At 46.2% G+C, this 22,832-nt stretch overlaps 1 protein-coding gene across 2 annotated transcripts in view; it reads right to left on the bottom strand.

The window, feature by feature from the left end:
• daam1a (dishevelled associated activator of morphogenesis 1a) overlaps window positions 1–22,832 on the bottom strand; it is a 275,436-nt gene that overhangs the window by 143,631 nt on the left and 108,973 nt on the right. For both annotated transcript variants that reach the window (XM_034159463.1, XM_034159462.1), the window contains exons 11-14: window positions 16,230–16,347; window positions 8,893–9,031; window positions 583–641; window positions 221–408 (exon numbers count right to left, since the gene is read on the bottom strand). In XM_034159463.1, the coding sequence (XP_034015354.1) occupies window positions 221–408; window positions 583–641; window positions 8,893–9,031; window positions 16,230–16,347 (504 nt within the window). The remainder of the gene's footprint in view (window positions 1–220; window positions 409–582; window positions 642–8,892; window positions 9,032–16,229; window positions 16,348–22,832) is intronic.

Raw genomic sequence — 22,832 nt, 5'->3', positions numbered from 1 at the left:
CCTCTTGCAGTTACTCCATACATGCTGCAATAGAGTCTGGTCCTCCCTATGACCTGGTGCAGCATCCTGCAGCGTACTGCTGTGGACACGAAGGACATGGCCAAGGTCTCTGAATGGTGTTCACATACATGAGTGTGTTTCTTCACTGAGGAGCATCAGGGCCCATCAGAACCACAGGCACTAACCACTCCACACCAGTGTGCCAGCTCGCTGTTCTTACCGAGCCGAACTGCTGCAGCCTGGCTGAAAGTTCAGCTGCTTCTGCTTTAGCCATTCTGTGATTGCTGCTCTCTCGCTCCAGGTTCTCCTTCATTTTGTTCAACATCTCCATCATGTCTTCTTTCTCCTTTTTCTTAACATCACACTCTCTCTCTTTCACTTCAAAATGTTGCTGTAAATTCTGATACTCTGTGGACAAAAGAAAAGAAGAGAGTTCAAATGAATTGACATATTTGTCTGTTAAAGCAAAGTCTCCACTGTATCCCATGATGCTTCACCTTCAACATGTCTGCACACACACACACGCGCATGTGTGTGTGTATGTGTCTCTGTGTCTGTCTGTGTGTGTGTCTTTGTCCACACCTTTCCTCATGTTGTCTGCTTGTTCCTTCCAACGTCTGACTTCATTTTCTTTGACCAGCCTGTGGACACACAGAGAGCTGCTCAATCACTCTGGTTCTTCTTAACTACTCCGCCTCCGCTCAGTTGCTCTGTCTCCATTCAAACACTTTGTCTCAGCTCACTCCGTCTCTGCTCAAACACTCCGTTTCTGCTCAATCACTCAGTCTCTGCTCAAACACTCACCACTCAATCACACCATCTCCGATCAATCACACCGTTTCTGCTCAAATACTCTGTCTCAGCTCACTCTCTCCCTGCTGAAACACTCTGTCTCCATTCATACACTCTGCTCAATCACTCCATCTCTGCTCACTCACTCTGTCTCCACTCACTCACTCCATCTGTGCTCAATCACTCCGTCTCCGATCAATCATGCCGTTTCTACTCAAACACTCCGTCTCTGCACACTCACTCCCTCTACACTGAATCACTCCACCTCCACTCAAACACTCCATCTCTGCTTCATCACTCTGTCTCTGCTCAACCCCTCCATCTCCAATTATTCACTCCGTCTCTGCTTAATCACTCCATCTCAGCTCACTCTGTCTCTATTCACTGACTCACTCACTCCATCTATGCTCAATCACTCCGTCTCCGCTCAAACACTCTGCTGAATCATTCCATCTCTGCTCACTTACTCTGTCTCTGATCAATCACTCAGTTTCTGCTCACTTACTCTGACTCTGCTCAATCGCTCCATCTCCGCTCAATCACTCAATTTCCGCTCACTCACTCCATCTCTGCTCAATCACTCCATCTCCGATCAATCATACCGATTCTACTCAAACACTCTGTCTTTGCACAAATACTCCATGTCCGCTCAAATACTCTGTCTCTGCTCAACCCCTCCATCTCCAATTATTCACTCCGTCTCTGCTTAATCACTCCATCTCAGCTCACTCTGTCTCTATTCACTGACTCACTCACTCCATCTATGCTCAATCACTCCGTCTCCGCTCAAACACTCTGCTGAATCATTCCATCTCTGCTCACTTACTCTGTCTCTGATCAATCACTCAGTTTCTGCTCACTTACTCTGACTCTGCTCAATCGCTCCATCTCCGCTCAATCACTCAATTTCCGCTCACTCACTCCATCTCTGCTCAATCACTCCATCTCCGATCAATCATACCGATTCTACTCAAACACTCTGTCTTTGCACAAATACTCCATGTCCGCTCAAATACTCTGTCTCTGCTCACTCACTCCATCTCAACTCAAACACTTTGTCTCAGCTCACTTTCTCCCTGCTGAAACACTCTGTCTCCAATCATACACTCTGCTCAATCACTCCATCTCTGCTCATTCAGTCCATCTCTGCTCAATCACTCAGTTTCTGCTCACTTACTCTGACTTTGCTCAATCACTCCATCTCCGCTCAATCACTGAGTTTCCGCTCAGTCACTCATCTCTGCTCAAACACTCGTTCTCCGATCAATCACGCCGTTTCTACTCAAAACACTCCGTCTCTGCACAAAGACTCCGTCTCTGCTCACTCACTCTGTCTCTGCTCAACCCCTCCATCTCCAATTATTCACTCTGTCTCGGCTTAATCACTCCATCTCAGCTCACTCTGTCTCTATTCACTGACTCACTCACTCCTTCTCTGCTCAAACACTCTGTCTCTGCTCGCTCACCCCGTCTCTGCTTACTCACTCCATCCTTGCTCACTCACAATGTCTCTGCTCAATCATTCCATCCCTGCTCACTCACTCCATCGCCGCTCAAACACTCCACCTCTGCTCAAACTCTCCACCTCTGTGCAAGCACTCTGTCTATGCACAACAACTCCATCTCCACTCACTCACTCTCTCTGCTCACTCACTCCATCTCTGCTCAATTGCTCCGTCTCGACTCAAACACTTTGTCTCAGCTCACTCTCTCCCTGCTGAAACACTCTGTCTCCACTCATACACTCTGCTGAATCACTCCATCTCTGCTCACTCAGTCCGTCTCTGATCAATCACTCAGTTTCTGCTCACTTACTCTGACTCTGCTTAATCACTCCGTCTACGCTCAAACACTCCATCTCCACTCAATCATTCCATCTCCACTCAATCACTCTATCTCTGATCAATCACTCCGTTTCAACTCAAACACTGTCTCTGCACAAAGACTCCATCTCTGCTCAAACTCTCCACCTCTGCTCAAACACTCTGTCTCTTCTCGCTCACCCCGTCTCTGCTCACTCACAAAGTCTCTACTCAATCACTCAATCTCCGATCAATCACACCATTTCTACTCAAACACTCTGTCTCTGCACAAAGACTCCGACTCCGCTCAAATACTCTGTCTCTGCTCACTCACTCCATCTCTGCTCAATTGCTCCGTCTCGACTCAAACACTTTGTCTCAGCTCACTCTCTCCCTGCTGAAACACTCTGTCTCCAATAATACACTCTGCTGAATCACTCCATCTGTGCTCACTCTGTCTCTACTCACTGACTCACTCACTCCTTCTCTGCTCAAACACTCCATCCCTGCTCACTCACTCCATCTCTGCTCAAACACTCCACCTCTGTACAAACACTCTGTCTTTGCACGACTCCGTCTCCACTCGCTCACTCTGTCTCTGCTCACTCACTCTGTCACCACTCAATTGCTCCATCTCCATTCAAACACTTCGTCTCAGCTCACTGCTCAAACACTCTGACTCCAGTCTTCCACTCTGCTCAATACTCGGTCTCTGCTCACTCAGTCCATCTCTGGTCAATCACTTCTTCAGTTGCTACCTAAACTCTGTAAGTGAGATAGAGTATCTCGTCAATAGTTTTACATCCTCATTGAAGACAACTTTGGATGCTGTAGCTCCTCTAAAAAAGAGAGCTTTAAATCAGAAGTGCCTGACTCCGTGGTATAACTCACAAACTCGTAGCTTAAAGCAGATAACCCGTAAGTTGGAGAGGAAATGGCATCTCACTAATTTAGAAGATCTTCACTTAGCCTGGAAAAAGAGTCTGTTGCTCTATAAAAAAGCCCTCCGTAAAGCTAGGACATCTTTCTACTCATCACTAATTGAAGAAAATAAGAACAACCCCAGGTTTCTTTTCAGCACTGTAGCCAGGCTGACAAAGAGTCAGAGCTCTATTGAGCTGAGTATTCCATTAACTTTAACTAGTAATGACTTCATGACTTTCTTTGCTAACAAAATTTTAACTATTAGAGAAAAAATTACTCATAACCATCCCAAAGACGTATCGTTATCTTTGGCTGCTTTCAGTGATGCCGGTATTTGGTTAGACTCTTTCTCTCTGATTGTTCTGTCTGAGTTATTTTCATTAGTTACTTCATCCAAACCATCAACATGTTTATTAGACCCCATTCCTACCAGGCTGCTCAAGGAAGCCCTACCATTATTTAATGCTTCGATCTTAAATATGATCAATCTATCTTTGTTAGTTGGCTATGTACCACAGGCTTTTAAGGTGGCAGTAATTAAACCATTACTTAAAAAGCCATCACTTGACCCAGCTATCTTAGCTAATTATAGGCCAATCTCCAACCTTCCTTTTCTCTCAAAAATTCTTGAAAGGGTAGTTGTAAAACAGCTAACTGATCATCTGCAGAGGAATGGTCTATTTGAAGAGTTTCAGTCAGGTTTTAGAATTCATCATAGTACAGAAACAGTATTAGTGAAGGTTACAAATGATCTTCTTATGGCCTCAGACAGTGGACTCATCTCTGTGCTTGTTCTGTTAGACCTCAGTGCTGCTTTTGATACTGTTGACCATAAAATTTTATTACAGAGATTAGAGCATGCCATAGGTATTAAAGGCACTGCGCTGCGGTGGTTTGAATCATATTTGTCTAATAGATTACAATTTGTTCATGTAAATGGGGAATCTTCTTCACAGACTAAAGTTAATTATGGAGTTCCACAAGGTTCTGTGCTAGGACCAATTTTATTCACTTTATACATGCTTCCCTTAGGCAGTATTATTAGACGGTATTGCTTAAATTTTCATTGTTATGCAGATGATACCCAGCTTTATCTATCCATGAAGCCAGAGGACACACACCAATTAGCTAAACTGCAGGATTGTCTTACAGACATAAAGACATGGATGACCTCTAATTTCCTGCTTTTAAACTCAGATAAAACTGAAGTTATTGTACTTGGCCCCACAAATCTTAGAAACATGGTGTCTAACCAGATCCTTACTCTGGATGGCATTACCCTGACCTCTAGTAATACTGTGAGAAATCTTGGAGTCATTTTTGATCAGGATATGTCATTCAAAGCGCATATTAAACAAATATGTAGGACTGCTTTTTTGCATTTACGCAATATCTCTAAAATCAGAAAGGTCTTGTCTCAGAGTGATGCTGAAAAACTAATTCATGCATTTATTTCCTGTAGGCTGGACTATTGTAATTCATTATTATCAGGTTGTCCTAAAAGTTCCCTAAAAAGCCTTCAGTTAATTCAAAATGCTGCAGCTAGAGTACTGACGGGGACTAGAAGGAGAGAGCATATCTCACCCATATTGGCCTCTCTTCATTGGCTTCCTGTTAATTCTAGAATAGAATTTAAAATTCTTCTTCTTACTTATAAGGTTTTGAATAATCAGGTCCCATCTTATCTTAGGGACCTCGTAGTACCATATCACCCCAATAGAGCGCTTCGCTCTCAGACTGCAGGCTTACTTGTAGTTCCTAGGGTTTGTAAGAGTAGAATGGGAGGCAGAGCCTTCAGCTTTCAGGCTCCTCTCCTGTGGAACCAGCTCCCAATTCAGATCAGGGAGACAGACACCCTCTCTACTTTTAAGATTAGGCTTAAAACTTTCCTTTTTGCTAAAGCTTATAGTTAGGGCTGGATCAGGTGACCCTGAACCATCCCTTAGTTATGCTGCTATAGACGTAGACTGCTGGGGGGTTCCCATGATGCACTGTTTCTTTCTCTTTTTGCTCTGTATGCACCACTCTGCATTTAATCATTAGTGATCGATCTCTGCTCCCCTCCACAGCATGTCTTTTTCCTGGTTCTCTCCCTCAGCCCCAACCAGTCCCAGCAGAAGACTGCCCCTCCCTGAGCCTGGCTCTGCTGGAGGTTTCTTCCTGTTAAAAGGGAGTTTTTCCTTCCCACTGTAGCCAAGTGCTTGCTCACAGGGGGTCGTTTTGACCGTTGGGGTTTTACATAATTATTGTATGGCCTTGTCTTACAATATAAAGCGCCTTGGGGCAACTGTTTGTTGTGATTTGGCGCTATATAAAAAAATTGATTGATTGATTGATTGATTGACTTCATCTCTGCTCAAACACTACATCTCTGCACAATCACTCCATCTTTGCTCAATCACTCCATCTCCGCTCAATCACTCCGTCTCTGCTCAATCACCCCATCTTTGCTCAATCACTCTGTCTACACTCAATCACTCCATCCATGGTCAATCACTCCGCCTCTGCTCAGTCACTCCATCTCTGCTCAATCACTTCGTCTCTACTCAAAGACTCTGTTTCAGTTCGCTCACTCTGTCTCTGCTCATGCACTCCGTGTCTGTTAAATCACTCCGTTGCCACTCAATTGCTCTGCCTCCACTCAAACACTTCGTCTCAGCTCACTCTGTCCAGCTCACTCTGTCTCTGCTCAAACCCTCCATCTCCACTCACTCACTCCATCTCTGCTTAATCACTCCATCTCAGCTCACTCAATCAATTCAATCAATTTATTCATTTATATAGCGCCAACTCATGACAAAGTCGCCCCAAGGTGCTCCACACAATTCACAACAACACAAATTAATCTAAAATCAAAATTAAAAGCAAGAAAAGCACAATAAAAAGGTAAAACACAGTAGAATAAAAAGAAATTACAAACCAAACACAAACAGATTAAATTAGTGATAAGTGGGTCTTCAGTCTTGATTTAAAAGTCTCCACCGTGTCAGACTGCCGAATAACAGCAGGTAGATCGTTCCAAAGAGCCGGACCACGGTAGGAGAAGGCTCTATACCCCACAGACGTTTTGTTCATCCTCGGAACACACAGAAGCCCTGCGCCCTGCGAATGCAAGGGCCTCACAGGTATGTAGGGCTTAACCAAGTCCGCCAGGTAGGAAGGTGCCAGTCCATGAACAATTTTATAAACCAACAATAAAACTTTAAAATCCAATCTGGCAGAAACTGGTAGCCAATGAAGGGATGCCAGAATGGTAGTAATGTGGTCAAAGCTTCTACTTTGTGTCCAAAGTCTGGCAGCAGCATTCTGTACCAACTGAAGTCCTCGAATGCTAGACTGCGGCAGGCCAGAAAATAAAGCATTACAACAATCCAGTCTGGAAGAAATAAACGCATGTATCAAAGTCTTAGCATCAGCTGTAGACAGGATGGGACGAATCCTCACCACATTTCACAGATGAAAGAAGGCAGTCCTCATAATGTCTTTAATGTGGGGGCCAAAAGACAATGTAGGATCAAAAAGTACTCCAAGATTCCTCACTTTGTCCGTATGATGCACAACACACGAACAAAAATTAAGCGGCAACTGATCAAAATGATGCCGATGTCTGGCTGGACCAAGAACCATCATTTCAGTCTTATCAGAATTCAAGAGTAGGAAATTACTAGACAACCAACTTCTCACAGATATAAGGAAATCTTCCAAGGCTTTTATATGGGCAAGATTGCCAGCAGGTATCGGCATGTACAATTGAGTATCATCAGCATAACAATGAAAGGCAATCCCGTAATGCCACAGAATATGCCCAAGGGGCGCTATATAAAGTGAGAAAAGCAAGGGGCCTAACACAGACTCCTGTGGAACCCCAAAATTCATTTTACCAAGGCCAGAAGTAGTGTTATTAAACCGAGACTTATAAATAAAAGCAATACCCCCGCCCTGCTTCATACCACGGGAAACATGACTAAATGTGTATGCCGGTGGGCACGCTTCATTCAGGGGAAGAACAACTGTAGGTTTGAGCCAGGTTTCACACAAACCAATCATATCCAAATGGTGATCGACAATTAAATCATTGATCCACATAGATTTTGAAGACAATGATCTAACATTTATAAGACCCAAACTAAGGACCTCGGCAGAGCTGACAATTGGAATATTTGGGTTTATGGGTGGTTCCAAAATAACATTTCTAAGATACATAAAAATAGGTTTAGGCCTGACACAGTCCACACGGATCGCAGGCATCAGACATGAAATATTTAATACAGCAGGAACAATCTCACACCATCTCTGATCACTCAATCCATCTCCACTCAATCACTCCGTCTCTGCTCACTCACTCGTCTCTGCTCAATCACTCCGTCTCTGCTTGCTCACTCCATCACTGCTCAATCACTCCCTCTCCACTCAGTCACTCCATTTCTGTTCAAACATTCCATCTCCGCTCGCTCACTCTGTCTCTGCTCACTCACTCCATCTCTGCTCAATCACTCCGTCTCCACTCAATTGCTCCGTCTCGACTCAAACACTTTGTGTCAGCTCACTCTGTCTAGCTCACTCTGTCCCTGCTCAAACACTCTGTCTCCACTCATAGACTCTGCTCAATCACTCCATCTCTGCTCACTTACTCTGACTCTGCTCAATCACTCTGTCTCTGCTCAAACACTCCGTCTCCGCTCAAACACTCCGTCTATGCACAAAGACTCCGTCTCCGCTCAAACACTCCGTCTCTGCACAATCACTCTCTCTCTGCTCAATCAGTCCATCTCCACTCAATCACGCCATCTAAGCTGAATCACTCCACCTCTGCTCAAACACGCCACCTCTGCTCACTCACTCCATCTATGCAAAAGACTCCATCTCCGCTCAAACACTACGTTTCTGCTCACTCACTCCACCTCCGCTCAATCACTCTGTCTCTGCTCAAACCCTCCATCTCCACTCACTCACTCCATCTCTGCTCACTCCATCTCTGCTAACCCACTCCGTCTCTGTACAATCACTCTGTCTCCACTCATTCACTCCATCTCCGTTCAATCACTCCACCTCTGCTCAAACACTCCGTCTATGCAAAAGACTCCATCTCCGCTCAAACGCTCCGTTTCTGCTCAAACACGCAGTTCACATTGTTTGTTTTTTCACTAATTCTGGATTTGCAGGCTTGCATATTTTGCCATCATTCTGTGACATTACTGAAAAGATTGAGTCATGTTTTGATGTGTTTGAACCTCAGTGTTTGTCTCAAATGTCCACCTGTTGGTGGTTTTGGTAAAGACCTGTTGTGGACACAGATTAAATTTTTCTTATTTGTGGACTCGCTGTTATCATCTTTAGTACTAAGACTTCCCATATCTGAACCCGCTACACTTACATGTTCAGAATATTTTTAACGTTGAAGTCTTCGAGGGGAGCAACATCTGGATTTTCACCTTTTTCAGTCTGGACCACCAGCTGCTGAACAATCCGGTCCAGCAGCATCCAGTACTGAAGGGCTGCACTGTTCTGCTTATCTGGTAGCACAGAAAGACAGGGATGAGTCAGTAGATCCAGGGAACAGGTCAACCTGCATCAAACTCTGCCACATCCATCTTTACTTTTCTCAAGAGGAAACAGCCAAAATATCAAAGAACACACAACCCAGGACAAAGGAACTCTGAAGCTTCCATCAAGACAACTGTGGATGGGAGTGATACAGTTCTATGCTAAAGTTTAGGCATGCATGATAATTTTCATGATTTTCATGATCAGAAATTTCATGTTGGGAAGGTGTCGTAACACGGACCCGCAACAGGGGGCGCAAATGAACAGACAATGGATAAGACAAAGAGTAACAATTTAATGTTGTGAAACGCACAACTGGATACAGACAAAAATATATAATGCCAATTAAACACAAGGTGACGTGCGGGCAGGCTCGAAGATAGGAGACCTCTGGCGATCGAAGAGCCGGGACCCACACAGCTTCCACCACCAACGGCCTGAAGAACCCCGAGCCGCCAAGTCCTGAGTCCCCAGGTGGTCACCGTCTTCTGTTGCAGACCCTGGTACTGCTGGCAGAAGATGAAAACAGTTAATGGTGAGTGTGTATCCACACACCCAGTAATCCTTCACCCACAGGTCTTCAGGGAGGGAAAACCTCCACCTCTGATACAGAATCACCCGTGCAGCTCCTGACAGTTGCTCCTTGGATGGAGTGAGAGGCGAAGACGTCGCAGACTCTCACTGCACGCCAATCCAATTATGACAGACTTCAGGAATACGGCTGCACACAGAACAATAATTAGTCTCAAAAAGTATGACTTGCAGAGAATTACCTTAAATGGTAGCTGATTTCTCGGCGAGGAGGTGGAGTAATAATCCGGCTTTTGTAGGGAAGGTGGTGATTGGTGACAGCTGGTGTAAATGAGTGACAGCTGTCACTCTCTGTTGTCTCGGCGCCCTCTCATGCTTGAAGCCCGCACTCCAAGCAGGGCGCCGACTAGTGGTGGTGGGCCAGCAGTACCTCCTCTTCAGCGGCCCACACAACAGGACCCCCCCCTCAACGGGCGCCTCCTGGCGCCCGACCAGGCTTGTCCGGGTGTCGGCGGTAGAAATCGGCCAGGAGGGCCGGGTCCAGGATGAACCTCCTCTTCACCCAGGAGCGTTCTTCGGGTCCGTACCCCTCCCAGTCCACCAGGTATTGAAAACCCCGGCCCTTCCGACGGACGTCCAGGAGCCGACAAACAGTCCATGCCGGCTCCCCGTCGATGATACGGGCAGGAGGTGGTACGGGTCCAGGGGTGCAGAGTGGTGAGGCGTGGTATGGTTTTAATCTGGAGACGTGAAACACTGGGTGAATCCGCAGTGAAGCTGGGAGTTTCAGCTTCAGCCTGGAGCGAGGGGACCCCGACCTCTCCCTCCACAAGTGGGAACAATGGGGGCTGATACCCCAAACACGCCTCAAAAGGGGAGAGGCCGGTACCTGATAAGACTTGGCTATTGTGGGCGTACTCGATCCAGGCCAGATGGTCACTCCAAGCTGCCGGATGCGCGGAGGTTACGCAGCGGAGGGCCTGCTCCAACTCCTGGTTCGCCCACTCTGCCTGGCCGTTCGTCTGTGGGTGATACCCGGACGAGAGACTCACAGTGGCCCCCAGGTCCTTACAAAAACTCCTCCAGACCTGCGAGGAGAACTGGGGACCACGATCCGAAACGATGTCCGATGGTATCCCATGCAGACGCACGACGTGGTGGACCAGGAGGTCTGCTGTCTCCTGGGCCGTCGGGAGCTTCGGAAGGGCCACGAAGTGGGCCGCCTTGGAGAACCGGTCCACTATCATGAGGATGACGGTGTTGCCCTGGGACGGCGGGAGGCCCGTGACGAAGTCCAGGCCGATGTGAGACCAGGGGCGATGAGGCACAGGCAGGGGCTGGAGGAGGCCCCTGATCTTATGGTGATCCGCCTTGCCCCTAGCACAGGTGGTACAGGCCTGGACACAGTCCCAGACGTCGGCTTCCAGTGACGCCCACCAGAAGTGCTGCTGGACCACTGCCACGGTCCTATGCACTCCGGGATGACAGGAGAGCTTGGATCGATGGCAGAAGTCCAAGACGGCAGCCCTGGCCTCTGGTGGGACGTAGAGTCTGTTCTTAGGACCGTTCCCCGGGTCCGGGTTCCTTGCCAGGGCCTCCCGGACGGTCTTCTCCACATCCCAGGTGAGGGTGGCCACGACAGTGGACTCGGGAACGATGGTCTCGATGGGGTCTGATAACTCGGCCTTGGCTTCCTCTTCGTGCACCCGGGACAGTGCATCGGATCGTTGGTTCCTAGTCCCGGGACGGTAGGTGATCCGGAAGTCAAAGCGTCCGAAGAACAGGGACCAGCGGGCTTGCCTGGGGTTCAGCCGCTTGGCGGTCCGGATGTACTCCAGGTTCCGATGGTCTGTGAAAACCGTGAAAGGCACCGTAGCTCCCTCCAACAGGTGTCTCCACTCTTCAAGAGCCTCCTTCACCGCGAGGAGTTCCCGATTGCCCACGTCATAGTTGCGTTCAGCGGGGGTCAACCTGCGGGAAAAGTAGGCACATGGATGGAGAACCTTGTTGGACTCCCTGCTCTGGGACAGCACGGCTCCTATCCCTGAGTCAGAGGCGTCCACCTCCACTATGAACTGGCGAGTAGGATCAGGCTGCACCAGAACTGGTGCAGACGAAAACCGGCGTTTCAACTCCCTAAACGCGGCTTCGCACCGATCCGACCAGGTGAAAGGGACTTTAGTGGAGGTCAGGGCAGTCAGGGGGCTAACAACCTGACTGTAACCTTTAATGAACCTCCGGTAGAAATTTGCAAAGCCGAGGAACTGTTGCAGCTTCCTACGGCTTGTTGGTTGGGGCCAATCTCTCACCGCCGCAACCTTGGCCGGATCCGGCGTGACGGAGTTGGAGGAGATTATGAACCCCAGGAAGGACAAAGACGTGCGGTGGAACTCACACTTCTCGCCCTTCACAAACAACCGGTTCTCTAGTAACCGCTGCAGGACCTGACGTACATGCTGGACATGAGTCTCAGGGTCCGGAGAAAAGATGAGTATATCATCCAGATATACGAAGACAAACCGGTGCAGGAAGTCCCGCAAGACGTCATTAACCAATGCTTGGAACGTCGCAGGGGCATTAGTGAGGCCGAACGGCATGACCAGGTACTCAAAGTGACCTAACAGGGTGTTAAATGCCGTCTTCCATTCGTCTCCCTTCTGGATCCGAACCAGGTGGTACGCATTCCTAAGATCTAGTTTGGTGAACATTTTGGCTCCATGCAGGGGCGTGAACACCGAATCCAACAGGGGCAACGGGTATCGATTGCGAACCGTAATCTCGTTCAGCCCTCTGTAGTCAATGCATGGACGGAGTCCGCCGTCTTTTTTACCCACAAAAAAGAAACCCGCACCCATCGGGGAGGTGGAGTTCCGAATCAACCCAGCGGCTAAGGAGTCCCGGATGTAGGTCTCCATCGATTCGCGTTCCGGACGTGAGAGGTTGTACAATCTACTGGACGGGTACTCAGCGCCCGAGATCAAATCGATGGCACAATCGTACGGTCGGTGCGGGGGAAGAGTGAGTGCAAGATCTTTGCTGAAGACATCAGCAAGATCGTGGTACTCCTCGGGCACCGCCGTCAGATTGGGGGGGACTTTGACCTCCTCTTTAGCTGTGATTCCGGGTGGAACCGAGGATCCAAGACACTCCCAGTGGCAGGTTTCGCTCCACTGCGTCACCACCCTAGACGGCCAGTCAATCCGGGGATTGTGCTTCACCATCCGTGGAAATCCCAAAATCACTCGGGAGGTAGAAGGTGTCACAAAAAACACGATCTCCTCCCTGTGATTCCCAGACACAACCAAGGTCACGGGTTGTGTCTGATGTGTAATTAACGGGAGTAGAGTGCCATCTAGTGCTCGCACCTTCAATGGTGAAGGCAGAGCCACCAGAGGAAGCCCTACTTCCCTTGCCCATCTGCTATCCAGCAGATTCCCTTCTGAACCCGTGTCTACCAGTGCTGGGGCGTGAAGGGTTAAATCCCCACTCAGGATTGTTACTGGGATTCGTGCAGATTTATGGGTTTTCCCTGTGTACATATTATGGCCCACCCTTAGCCCAGTTCCTAAGGATGGGCGTTGGAGTTTGATCGTTTGGGGCAGTCTTTTAACATGTGCTCACAAGAGCCACAGAAAAAACACTCCCCGCGGGCCAGCCTCCTTTGTCTGATATTTGATTTTAATTTGGCCCTGCTCGTGTCCATAGCTTCGTCAGCAGGGGGAGCTGTTGCCACAGGGAGCCCTCTGGCAGTGGAACGTGGGGACGACGACACCCTTTCGGACCCGGAGGAAAGAGGGACAGCTTGTGCCCGACCACGCCCCCCGACCTGCTCCCGACGGTGTTCATTCAACCGGTTGTCTAAGCATATAACCAAATTGATAAGCCCGTCGAAATCTTGCGGTTCCTCCTTAGCCAGCAAATGCTCCTTCAGGACCGGAGACAGTCCGTTTACGAAGGCGGCGCGAAGCGCAACCTTATTCCAGCCGGACCTCGCAGCCGCGATGCGGAAGTCGACTGCATAATCAGCTGCGCTCCGGCGCCCCTGTCTCATTGACAGCAGCACGCTCGAGGCGGTCTCGCCTCTGTTGGGATGATCAAACACCTGTTTGAATTCCCATACAAACCCAGCGTATGACGTCAGGAGCCACGAATTCTGTTCCCAAAGCGCCGTAGCCCAGGCGCGTGCCTCACCTCGAAGCAAATTAATCACATAAGCCACCCGGCTGGCATCTGATGCATACATAACTGGACACTGTGCGAAAACGAGCGAACACTGCATTAAAAAGTATGCGCACGTTTCGACACAGCCTCCATACAGTTCTGGAGGGCTTATGTAAGCTTCAGGGGACGGTGGGGGAGTTTGTTGAACGGCCAGTGGAACGTCTGTCTGTGGCCCAGGGCCAGCAGGAGGAGTCACTGCAGCAGCGCTCGAGTCGCGCGCTTCCACTCTGGCGGTGAGAGCCTCCACCCTCCGATTGAGGACTGCATTCTGCTTGGCTACCAGATTTAACTGAGCGGTGAAAGCGGTAAGGATTTGCTGCAGATCACTTACCACGCCTCCTGCTGATGCCTGCACTCCTTGTTCTCCCATTGGCTGTTCAAGCTGTGGTTGACGCCCCTCGGGATCCATGACGAATGGCCGAGAAATCCTGTTGGGAAGGTGTCGTAACACGGACCCGCAACAGGGGGCACAAATGAACGGACAATGGATAAGACAAAGAGTAACAATTTAATGTTGTGAAACGCACAACTGGATACAGACAAAAATATATAATGCCAATTAAACACAAGGTGACGTGCGGGCAGGCTCGAAGATAGGAGACCTCTGGTGATCGAAGAGCCGGGACCCACACAGCTTCCACCACCAACGGCCTGAAGAACACCGGAGCCGCCAAGTCCTGAGTCCCCAGGTGGTCGCCGTCTTCTGTTGCAGACCCTGGTACTGCTGGCAGAAGATGAAAACAGTTAATGGTGAGTGTGTATCCACACACCCAGTAATCCTTCACCCACAGGTCTTCAGGGAGGGAAAACCTCCACCTCTGATACAGAATCACCCGTGCAGCTCCTGACAGTTGCTCTCTCATGCTTGAAGCCTGCACTCCAAGCAGGGCGCCGACTGGTGGTGGTGGGCCAGCAGTACCTCCTCTTCAGCGGCCCACACAACATTTCAGTTAAATATATCATATAGCCAACAAACACACTGATATTTGAGAAGTGAAATTAAGTTTCTCGTATTTACAGAAAGTATGCAATAATTATTTAAAGAAAATTGGGCAGGTGCATAAATTTGGGCATCCTTGTCATTTTCTTGATTTGAATACATTTAGCACTAATTATTGGAACAGAAAATTGGTTTGGTAAGCTCATTGACCCATGACCTCCTTACACAGGTGAATCCAATCACGAGAAAGGGTATTTAAGGTGGCTATTTGCAGATCTTTTAAGATAAGCTGAAGCGAAGTATTAAACAGACCTGCTCCAAAGACCTACAACATGATCTTGCTGCAGATAGTGTCTTTGTGCATCGTTCAACTATACAGCGCACTTTGCACAAAAAGATGCTGTATGATGTTGTAATGCAGAGGAAGCCTTTTCTGCATACACGCCACAAACAGAGTTGTTTGAGGTATGCTAAAACATGTTTGGACAAGCCAGCTTCATTTTGGAATGAGGTGCTGTGGACTGATGAAACTAAATTTGAGTTATTTGGACAAAACAAGGGGCGGCATGCATGGCTGAAAAAGAACTCAACAGTCCAAGAAAAACACTTGCTACCGACAGTAAAATTTGGAGGTGGTTCCATCATGCTGTGGGGCTGTGTGGCCAGTGCAGGTACTGGGAATCTTGTTAAAGATGACGGTCACATGGATGGATCTTTCAACAAGACAATAACCCTAAACACTGCTCAAAATCTGCTAAGGCATTCATGCAGAGGAACAAGTACAACGTTCTGGAATGGCGATCTCAGTCCCCAGACCTGAATATTATTGAAAATCTGTGGTGTGATTTTAAGCGGGCTGTCCATCCTTGGAAACCAACAAACCTGAGATGTTTTGTAAAGAAGAATGGTCCAAAATACCTTCAACCAGAATCCAGACTCTTACTGGAAGCTATAGGATGCATTTAGAGGCTGTTACTTCTGCAAAAGGAGGATCTACTAAATATTGATGTTTTTTTTCTGTTGGGTACCCAAATTTGTGCACCTGTCTAATTTTGTTTAAAGAATTATTGCACACTTTCTATAAATCCTATGAAATTCATTTCACTTTTCAAATATCACTGTGTTTGTCTGCTATATTATATACGAGTATTTAACTGAAATTGCTGATTCAAACAACCAATGATTTAGAAAGGAAAATCTTGGAAATCATCAGGGGTGCCCAAACTTTTACATACAACTGTACCTAACCACTGACAGTTACAGACAACTGATGGTATGTTCTGAGCAGCTTCATAGGACCTATACGAGCAAAGAAAGTTTTGCAGGATTCTTTCACAAAGAGCTGAATGTTTTCATGTGAGAGGACAAAGTGCAGTTTGTCCCTTCTGTTATTTTTCCCTATTTGGGAACAAACATTTCAAACAACACCGGTTGCGTTTCTGTGCATCCAGACAATAAAAGTTATTCTCGCTTACGTGGCATCATCAGACAGTGCTGCAGTGCAGACAGGAAGTGAGGGTACGCCTCCGTGTGACTCAGACTCCTCCTGATCAACTCAAACATCTGGCCGGCACTTTTAGTCTCCAGATGGACCTGAGAAAGTTCACCAACACACATCTTTCACATTTTACTGTCGAACCAAGCAGTCAGGTGACCGCCAACACAACACCATGTTTTGCCAGGTACATGTTATGAAAACTTTGCACATCCTCTTTCATTCATTTTCTTTCCAGTCTTATTCCAATTAAAGGTCAGAAAACTCATTTTATAATGTTTCTGTAATCCCATCTCCCAGTTGAGACACAAAACATCCTGAGACACATCTCCTTGGTTTTCTTAATTACGACATCAGGCAAGGAGCAAGAATTCACAAAAACTAAGCAAACATGCAGTAGATAAAAACAAAGTAGTTTAACACCATGGTGTTAAAAGGCAGTTTAATTAAATAAGTCTTGAACTTTGATTTCAAAAGTGCTTGGTCAGGAATAGCGCATCAATCAGGAGGTTGCTTGTTCCACAGTCTGGGTTCAGCTAATACAAAAATACGATCACCGCAGTTTGTATTTTGACTTCAGAACATCTAAGTAAAATTGACCAAACACCCATAATGTCCTGCTGTATGTGAGGAGAGTTAAAATTTCAGACAAGTAGGAAGGCACAAGAACCTTAATAGCTTTAAAAACATTAAAATCTTAAAATCAATTCTGTAACACACTCAAAGCCAGTGGAGTGAGTAAAGTACAGGTGTAATATGGTCACTTCTGGAAGTGTTTATTAAAAGACAAGCGGTAGCATTTTGCACTAGCTGGAGGTGTGCAAGAAAAGATAGGTTAACACCAGTATAATGTGCATTACAGTCATCAAGCCTGGAGCTGATGAAAGCATTAATGACCATCTGAAGATCACGTCTAATGATAATGTATAATGTCTTCAATGATGAAGCATTTTACTTTAGCCAGAAGATGTAGCTGGAAAAAAAACTTGCTTTGACAACAGTTTGTTTGTTGAGTGAACCTCAAACAGCGGTCAAATATCACTAATTAGTCAGAACACTAAAGTTTGAGGGGACAACATTTGGCATGCCAGAATGTCCAAATGCAACCGTCTCAGTTTTTACATTATTCAGGTTAAGAAAATATTGGCACAGCCACTAATTTATATCATGAATACAATTAAATAATCATGACAAAGCATCACTTCCATTGGTTTCCAAAGGCAGATAGATTTGCAGACCATCTGCATAACATTGAAAGAACGGGTTGTGCTTGGCTATAATGGCCACATGTACATTGAAAATAGGGCCAAGAATAGAAGGGTTAGGGTTATGGAGTGATTGATTAAACCACATAAGTACAGTACCGTGAATGCCAACAAGATGTTCTAACTGGGAAACAAGTACTGTGTGATCCAGTGTCAAAAAGCTGCTGTGAGGTCCAACAGAACCAGCACAGCAGGATTCCCTGCATCCACAGACAGAGTGATGTCATTATGTATTTTTAAAAGTGCTGACTCAGTGCTGTGTTGTGATCTAAACTCAAACTGGAATTTTTCAAGGATGTAACTGTTTTCTAAAAATGACTGTAACTGTATAAAAACCTTTTCTAAAACCTAATAAAGAACCAGCTGGTGTGAGACAGAACTGGAACTGGATAAAACTGATGATTCCAGGTGAGGTTTGTTAAGAAGGGGTCGAACCACAGCATTTTTAAAAGCAGCTGGAACAGACAATGAACTAAGACAACACTTGATAAAAGTTAGGAGACCCAAATCGACAGGACTAAAAACCTCCTTCAGCACCTTTGCTGGAACAACATCTAAAGGACAACCTTTAGGTTTTTGTTCCTCACTGAGGGACAAAAGAGACAGAGACTCAAACTGCTCGTGCATATTCTGCTGTGCTGTGGGACGATGACAACTGCTGGAAATAATACAAGACAGATATTGCGCCTTGGGGCAACTGTTTGTTGTGATTTGGCGCTATATAAGAAAAAAGTTGATTGATTGATTGATATTGTATTGTATTTTATAGCTGCTGCTTTTTTACCTGTTTAATACTTCTGTTAGTTTCTCAGTGTAACTGCTGTGAATTTCAATTAATTTATCTACATCTGTGTGAGCCTTAGGAGTGGTTAGTTTATCCATTATTGGTTAGCTCGTGTTTGCTTGGCTACATTTTTTAATTTCTTAGTGCACAAAGTACACTACTAATTCTACTTTACACCCTCCGTAAATCCTGCGTGATGTTGGAAGATAGGGTGGCTCTCTTAGAGAGCCGTGTTCGTAAGTTAGAGCAACTTCTTAGCGCAGTGGAGTTAGATGTTACGGGCACACCAGATGAGGTTAGTGTTGGGCCGGCTAGCGAGCCCATTAGCATCAGCTTAGAAACGCCAGCTGTGGAGGACGGCTTTCGGACTGTGGCTAGGCGGAGGAAGCCCCGTAGGGCTTGGTGCCCGGTTGTGGCACCATGATCACACTCACCAGTGCGAACTGTGAATCGGTTCTCCCCCTTGGATTTGCCAGATGTGAATTCTCTGAGCCCACGAGTGACTTCCACCCCTGTCTCCAGGCCGAAACACTGGACTTTAGTGATAGGGGATTCTATCACCTGCAAAGTCAGGTTACAGACGCCGGCTGACGTTAAATGTATTCCTGGGGCTAGAGCTCCCGACATTGCATCTCATCTTAGGGTGCTGACACTGCAAAAGGGAAGACAGATGAAGGAACATGACATGAGATATAGTCATATAGTATAGTATATATATTCACGTTGGCACCAAAGATATCAGGATGAAGCACTCAGAGGTCACAAAAATGGACATAGAAAGGACTTGTGACCTTGCCAGAAAGATGTGTCGGCATCAATTAATAGTCACTGGTCCCCTCCCCTCCTGGGGTACTGATGAGGCATTTAGCAGGCTGACATCATTAAATAGGTGGCTGGCGCAGTTTTGTAGACAGCAAGGCTTTAGCTTTATTGATAACTGGCCTTCGTTCTGGGGCCACCGTGGCTTGCTGATGCCGGACGGCCTCCACCCTACCGGGGAAGGCGCCGCCATCTTGTCTGCAAACATAAATAGAGCTCTACAGGGAGGGTAACATTAGGAGTCTACAGCAAGCCACGGAGCAGGTGATTAGAGACCATGCAAGGCTTATGACAAATGTGGGTGTGGAATCCATTAGCTTAGCGGGAAATTTAGTGCAGAAAATTCACTATGGTGATAGTGCAGTTTATTTGCCAGGGAGGGAATGTCAACAAGTTGAGACTGTGGCCTGCTTCCGTAGACGTGTCCATAAAAATCATAGAGGGATATGCTTTCCAAACGTAATACCCATTGCTATATTGGATGATGTTGAAATTGAGGATGGCCCAGTGGTTGTTCCAGCAATAGCAAAGATTTCGTGTCTGCTACCTACAACACCCGTGGAATGTCTTAAACCCAAACCTACTTCTAGGCATCTTATATATGCTACTCTGGAACCACCCCTAAACCAAAACAGTTCAGTGTCAACCCCACTGAGGTCCTTAGACTGGGTCTCATTAACATAAGATCACTGTCCTCAAAATCATTGTTGATCAATGATCTAATTATTGATCATCACTTAGATATGATTGGGCTATGTGAAACCTGGCTTAAACCTACAGCTGTCCTCCCCTTAAATGAGGCCTGTCCACCAGCATATACATTTAGTCACGGCCCTCGTGATGCGAAGCAAGGCGGGGGTGTTGCTCTTATTTATAAATCTAGGTTTAGCTTATTAGCTGTTGGGGGTTACAAATATCACTCATTTGAGCATCTGATTACACATTGGCAAGGTCAGAAGAATAAAAATCAGTCATATTACTTTGTCACTGTATATAGGTCTCCTGGCCCATATTCTGAATCCTTCGATGAATTTGGTGCGTTCATCTCTAACTTGTCAACTTGTGTAGATAACATTCTGATCATTGGTGACTTTAACATTCATATAAATAGCCTTCTGATCCCCGCTGCAAGTGATTTATGGAAATTGTGGATGCATTAGGATTTCGGCAATGCATTCGGGATTTGACGCACATTAGTGTAAATACCCTGGAGCTCGTTCTTGCACGTGGTATTGCTGTCACGAATATTGACATCATGCCGCTTACATCAGTGGTGTCTGATCACTCATTTATTAAGTTTACAGTTTCGCTGCCGTGTTTAGTGGAACAACAACTTTATATATCTTTACGGCGATGCATCAACTCCTCAACTAAGACTGAACTTGAAGCTAGACTGCCTGATGGCTTAGCTTCACATTTGACAAATACCCAGTCAGTAGACAGACTTGTGGATAGTTTAAACTCAGTGCTCAAAACTACACTCGACATGATTGCACCACCTGTGTTAAAACCGCGCACCCCCAAATCACAGTCACCTTGGTTCAGTGATTATCTGCATGACCTCAAGCATAAATCAAGAGGTCTAGAACGGAAATGGCGTCGTTCAAAATTAGAAGTATTTCACCTTGCGTGGCATGATGTTATCTTAGACTATAAGCATGTATTATTGGCTACAAAGCGGATTTATTACTCTGATTTGATCAACAAAAACAAGCATAACTCAAAGTTCTTGTTTGACACGGTGGCAACACTTTTGCATGGACAACCACCTGTAGTTCGCTTTCCTTTTACAGCACAAGATTTCCTGGATTACTTTGGGAAGAAAATAGAAGACATCAGGTTAAACATATCCCGGCATGCCTTAATCCAGCCACTACACCCTGCTATTGATGTGGGTGCCACTACTGAGGTATTACCTAGATTTACAGAATTTGATAGTATCTCACTAGGCATGCTGACAAAACTCGTAATGTCAACAAAAAGCACAACCTGTTTATTTTATCCTATACCAACAAAACTGTTTAAGGACCTGTGGCCCACTCTTGGGCCGACTGTGCTGGAAATTATTAATCTTTCTTTAATTTCTGGATCTGTTCCTAAATGTTTCAAATCTACCGTGATTAAACCATTACTTAAGAAATCTAATCTTGACCCTAGTATATTGACAAACTATCGGCCGATATTAAATCTATAATTTTTCTCTAAAATTCTGGAAAAAGTGGTGTCACAGCAGCTCGTAGACTATCTTACTGAGAATAATCTCTTTGAGCCACTGCAGTCTGCTTTTAGAAAATATCATTCCACAGAGACAGCTCTCACTAAAGTGGTGAATGATCTTCTGTTTACAATGGATTCGGACACCACTACGGTTCTGTTGCTGTTAGATCTCAGTGCTGCATTTGATACAGGCTGGAAAATCATTTTGGGATTACTGGGAGTGCCCTTGCATGGCTGACACCATACTTGACCAGTTGTTCTCACTGTGTTTTGTACAGTAACACTAGCTCTAACCTTAGTGACATGAAATTTGGGGTTCCACAGGGGTCTGTCTTAGGCCCCTGCTTTTCTCCCTTTATATAGCACCCCTTGGGCACATATTGCGGCGTTTTGGGATTACCTTTCACTGCTATGCAGATGATACTCAGTTATACATGCCAATAACTGCTGGTAATCTCGTTCAGACCGGGAGTGACATGTTTAGCCGCATGTTCTCCTTGAATTGCTGGCTGTCTGAGTGGTGTCCAAAAAATGAGGTGGGCTTCATAGATAATTGGCAAAGCTTCTGGGGAAAACCTGGTCTTGTTAGGAGAGACGGCATCCATCCCACTTTGGATGGAGCAGCTCTCATTTCTAGAAATCTAGCCAATTTTCTTAAATCCTCCAAACCGTGACTATCCAGGGTTGGTGTTGGAGTTATTCTGTAGATACACTGTTTTATTTTATCATGCATGTTTTGTGTTCTCTGCTCTGGTAGAATGTAGTTCTCTCTGCTCTGATAAAGTGTACTGTACTGATGTGATGGGTGAAGGTTACTTAAGATATGTGACATGACGTGCTTCTGCAAGTTGTGGTATCTCTGTGTGCACGCTAAGCTCTTTTTCAGGACATGTGAAGATAACCCAGGCAGAATGCAGCCATAAGCGGAGCAGTGAGATAAAGAATAGAGAATTGAATGTTCCAACCACAGTGTGATTATGATACATTAGTCCTTGTGTCAGAAGAAGTGTGATTAATCGTTAGATGTCTTAAACACATCTTAATCGAGCCCAAGATTAAAAAGGTTCTGAAAGTCCTGAATGTATTGTGCAATCAGCGGTTCTGCGGCAACAGCTCACGCGCTATCACTCCTCCCCTTAGGAGCTGTACCGCCCATGTATGTAGGGAAGTCCTAAATAAAAGAGCAGGAGCGCAGGCCAGACTTTAGTGTAGCCTTGGTGTACAGCCTGGCTGCACTCCGCGCGTGATTAATTTGACTTTCTGTCTCACTGGTGTTTCTTGACTCTGTTTGTCTTATCAAAAGTTTTAAGAATGTTTGGAGGAGAAAATACCCAACATTGACTGGGGGCTACGTCCGGGATCTCAACAACACCGGAGGTGTCCGGCGGGGGTCGCCAAGTCCAGACGTAAATCCTTGGCCAAGGTCCGATCGATTGATCGTGTCTGCAATTGTCGACCACCGTTGGCATCGTCTGGTTGACGAGATTTTCCCGAAGAA

Source organism: Thalassophryne amazonica, chromosome 19, assembly GCF_902500255.1.
Source record: "Thalassophryne amazonica chromosome 19, fThaAma1.1, whole genome shotgun sequence".
Lineage (NCBI taxonomy): Eukaryota > Metazoa > Chordata > Actinopteri > Batrachoidiformes > Batrachoididae > Thalassophryne > Thalassophryne amazonica.
The sequence above is the reverse complement of the archived record's forward strand: the minus strand, read 5'-3'. Positions and strand labels throughout refer to the sequence as shown.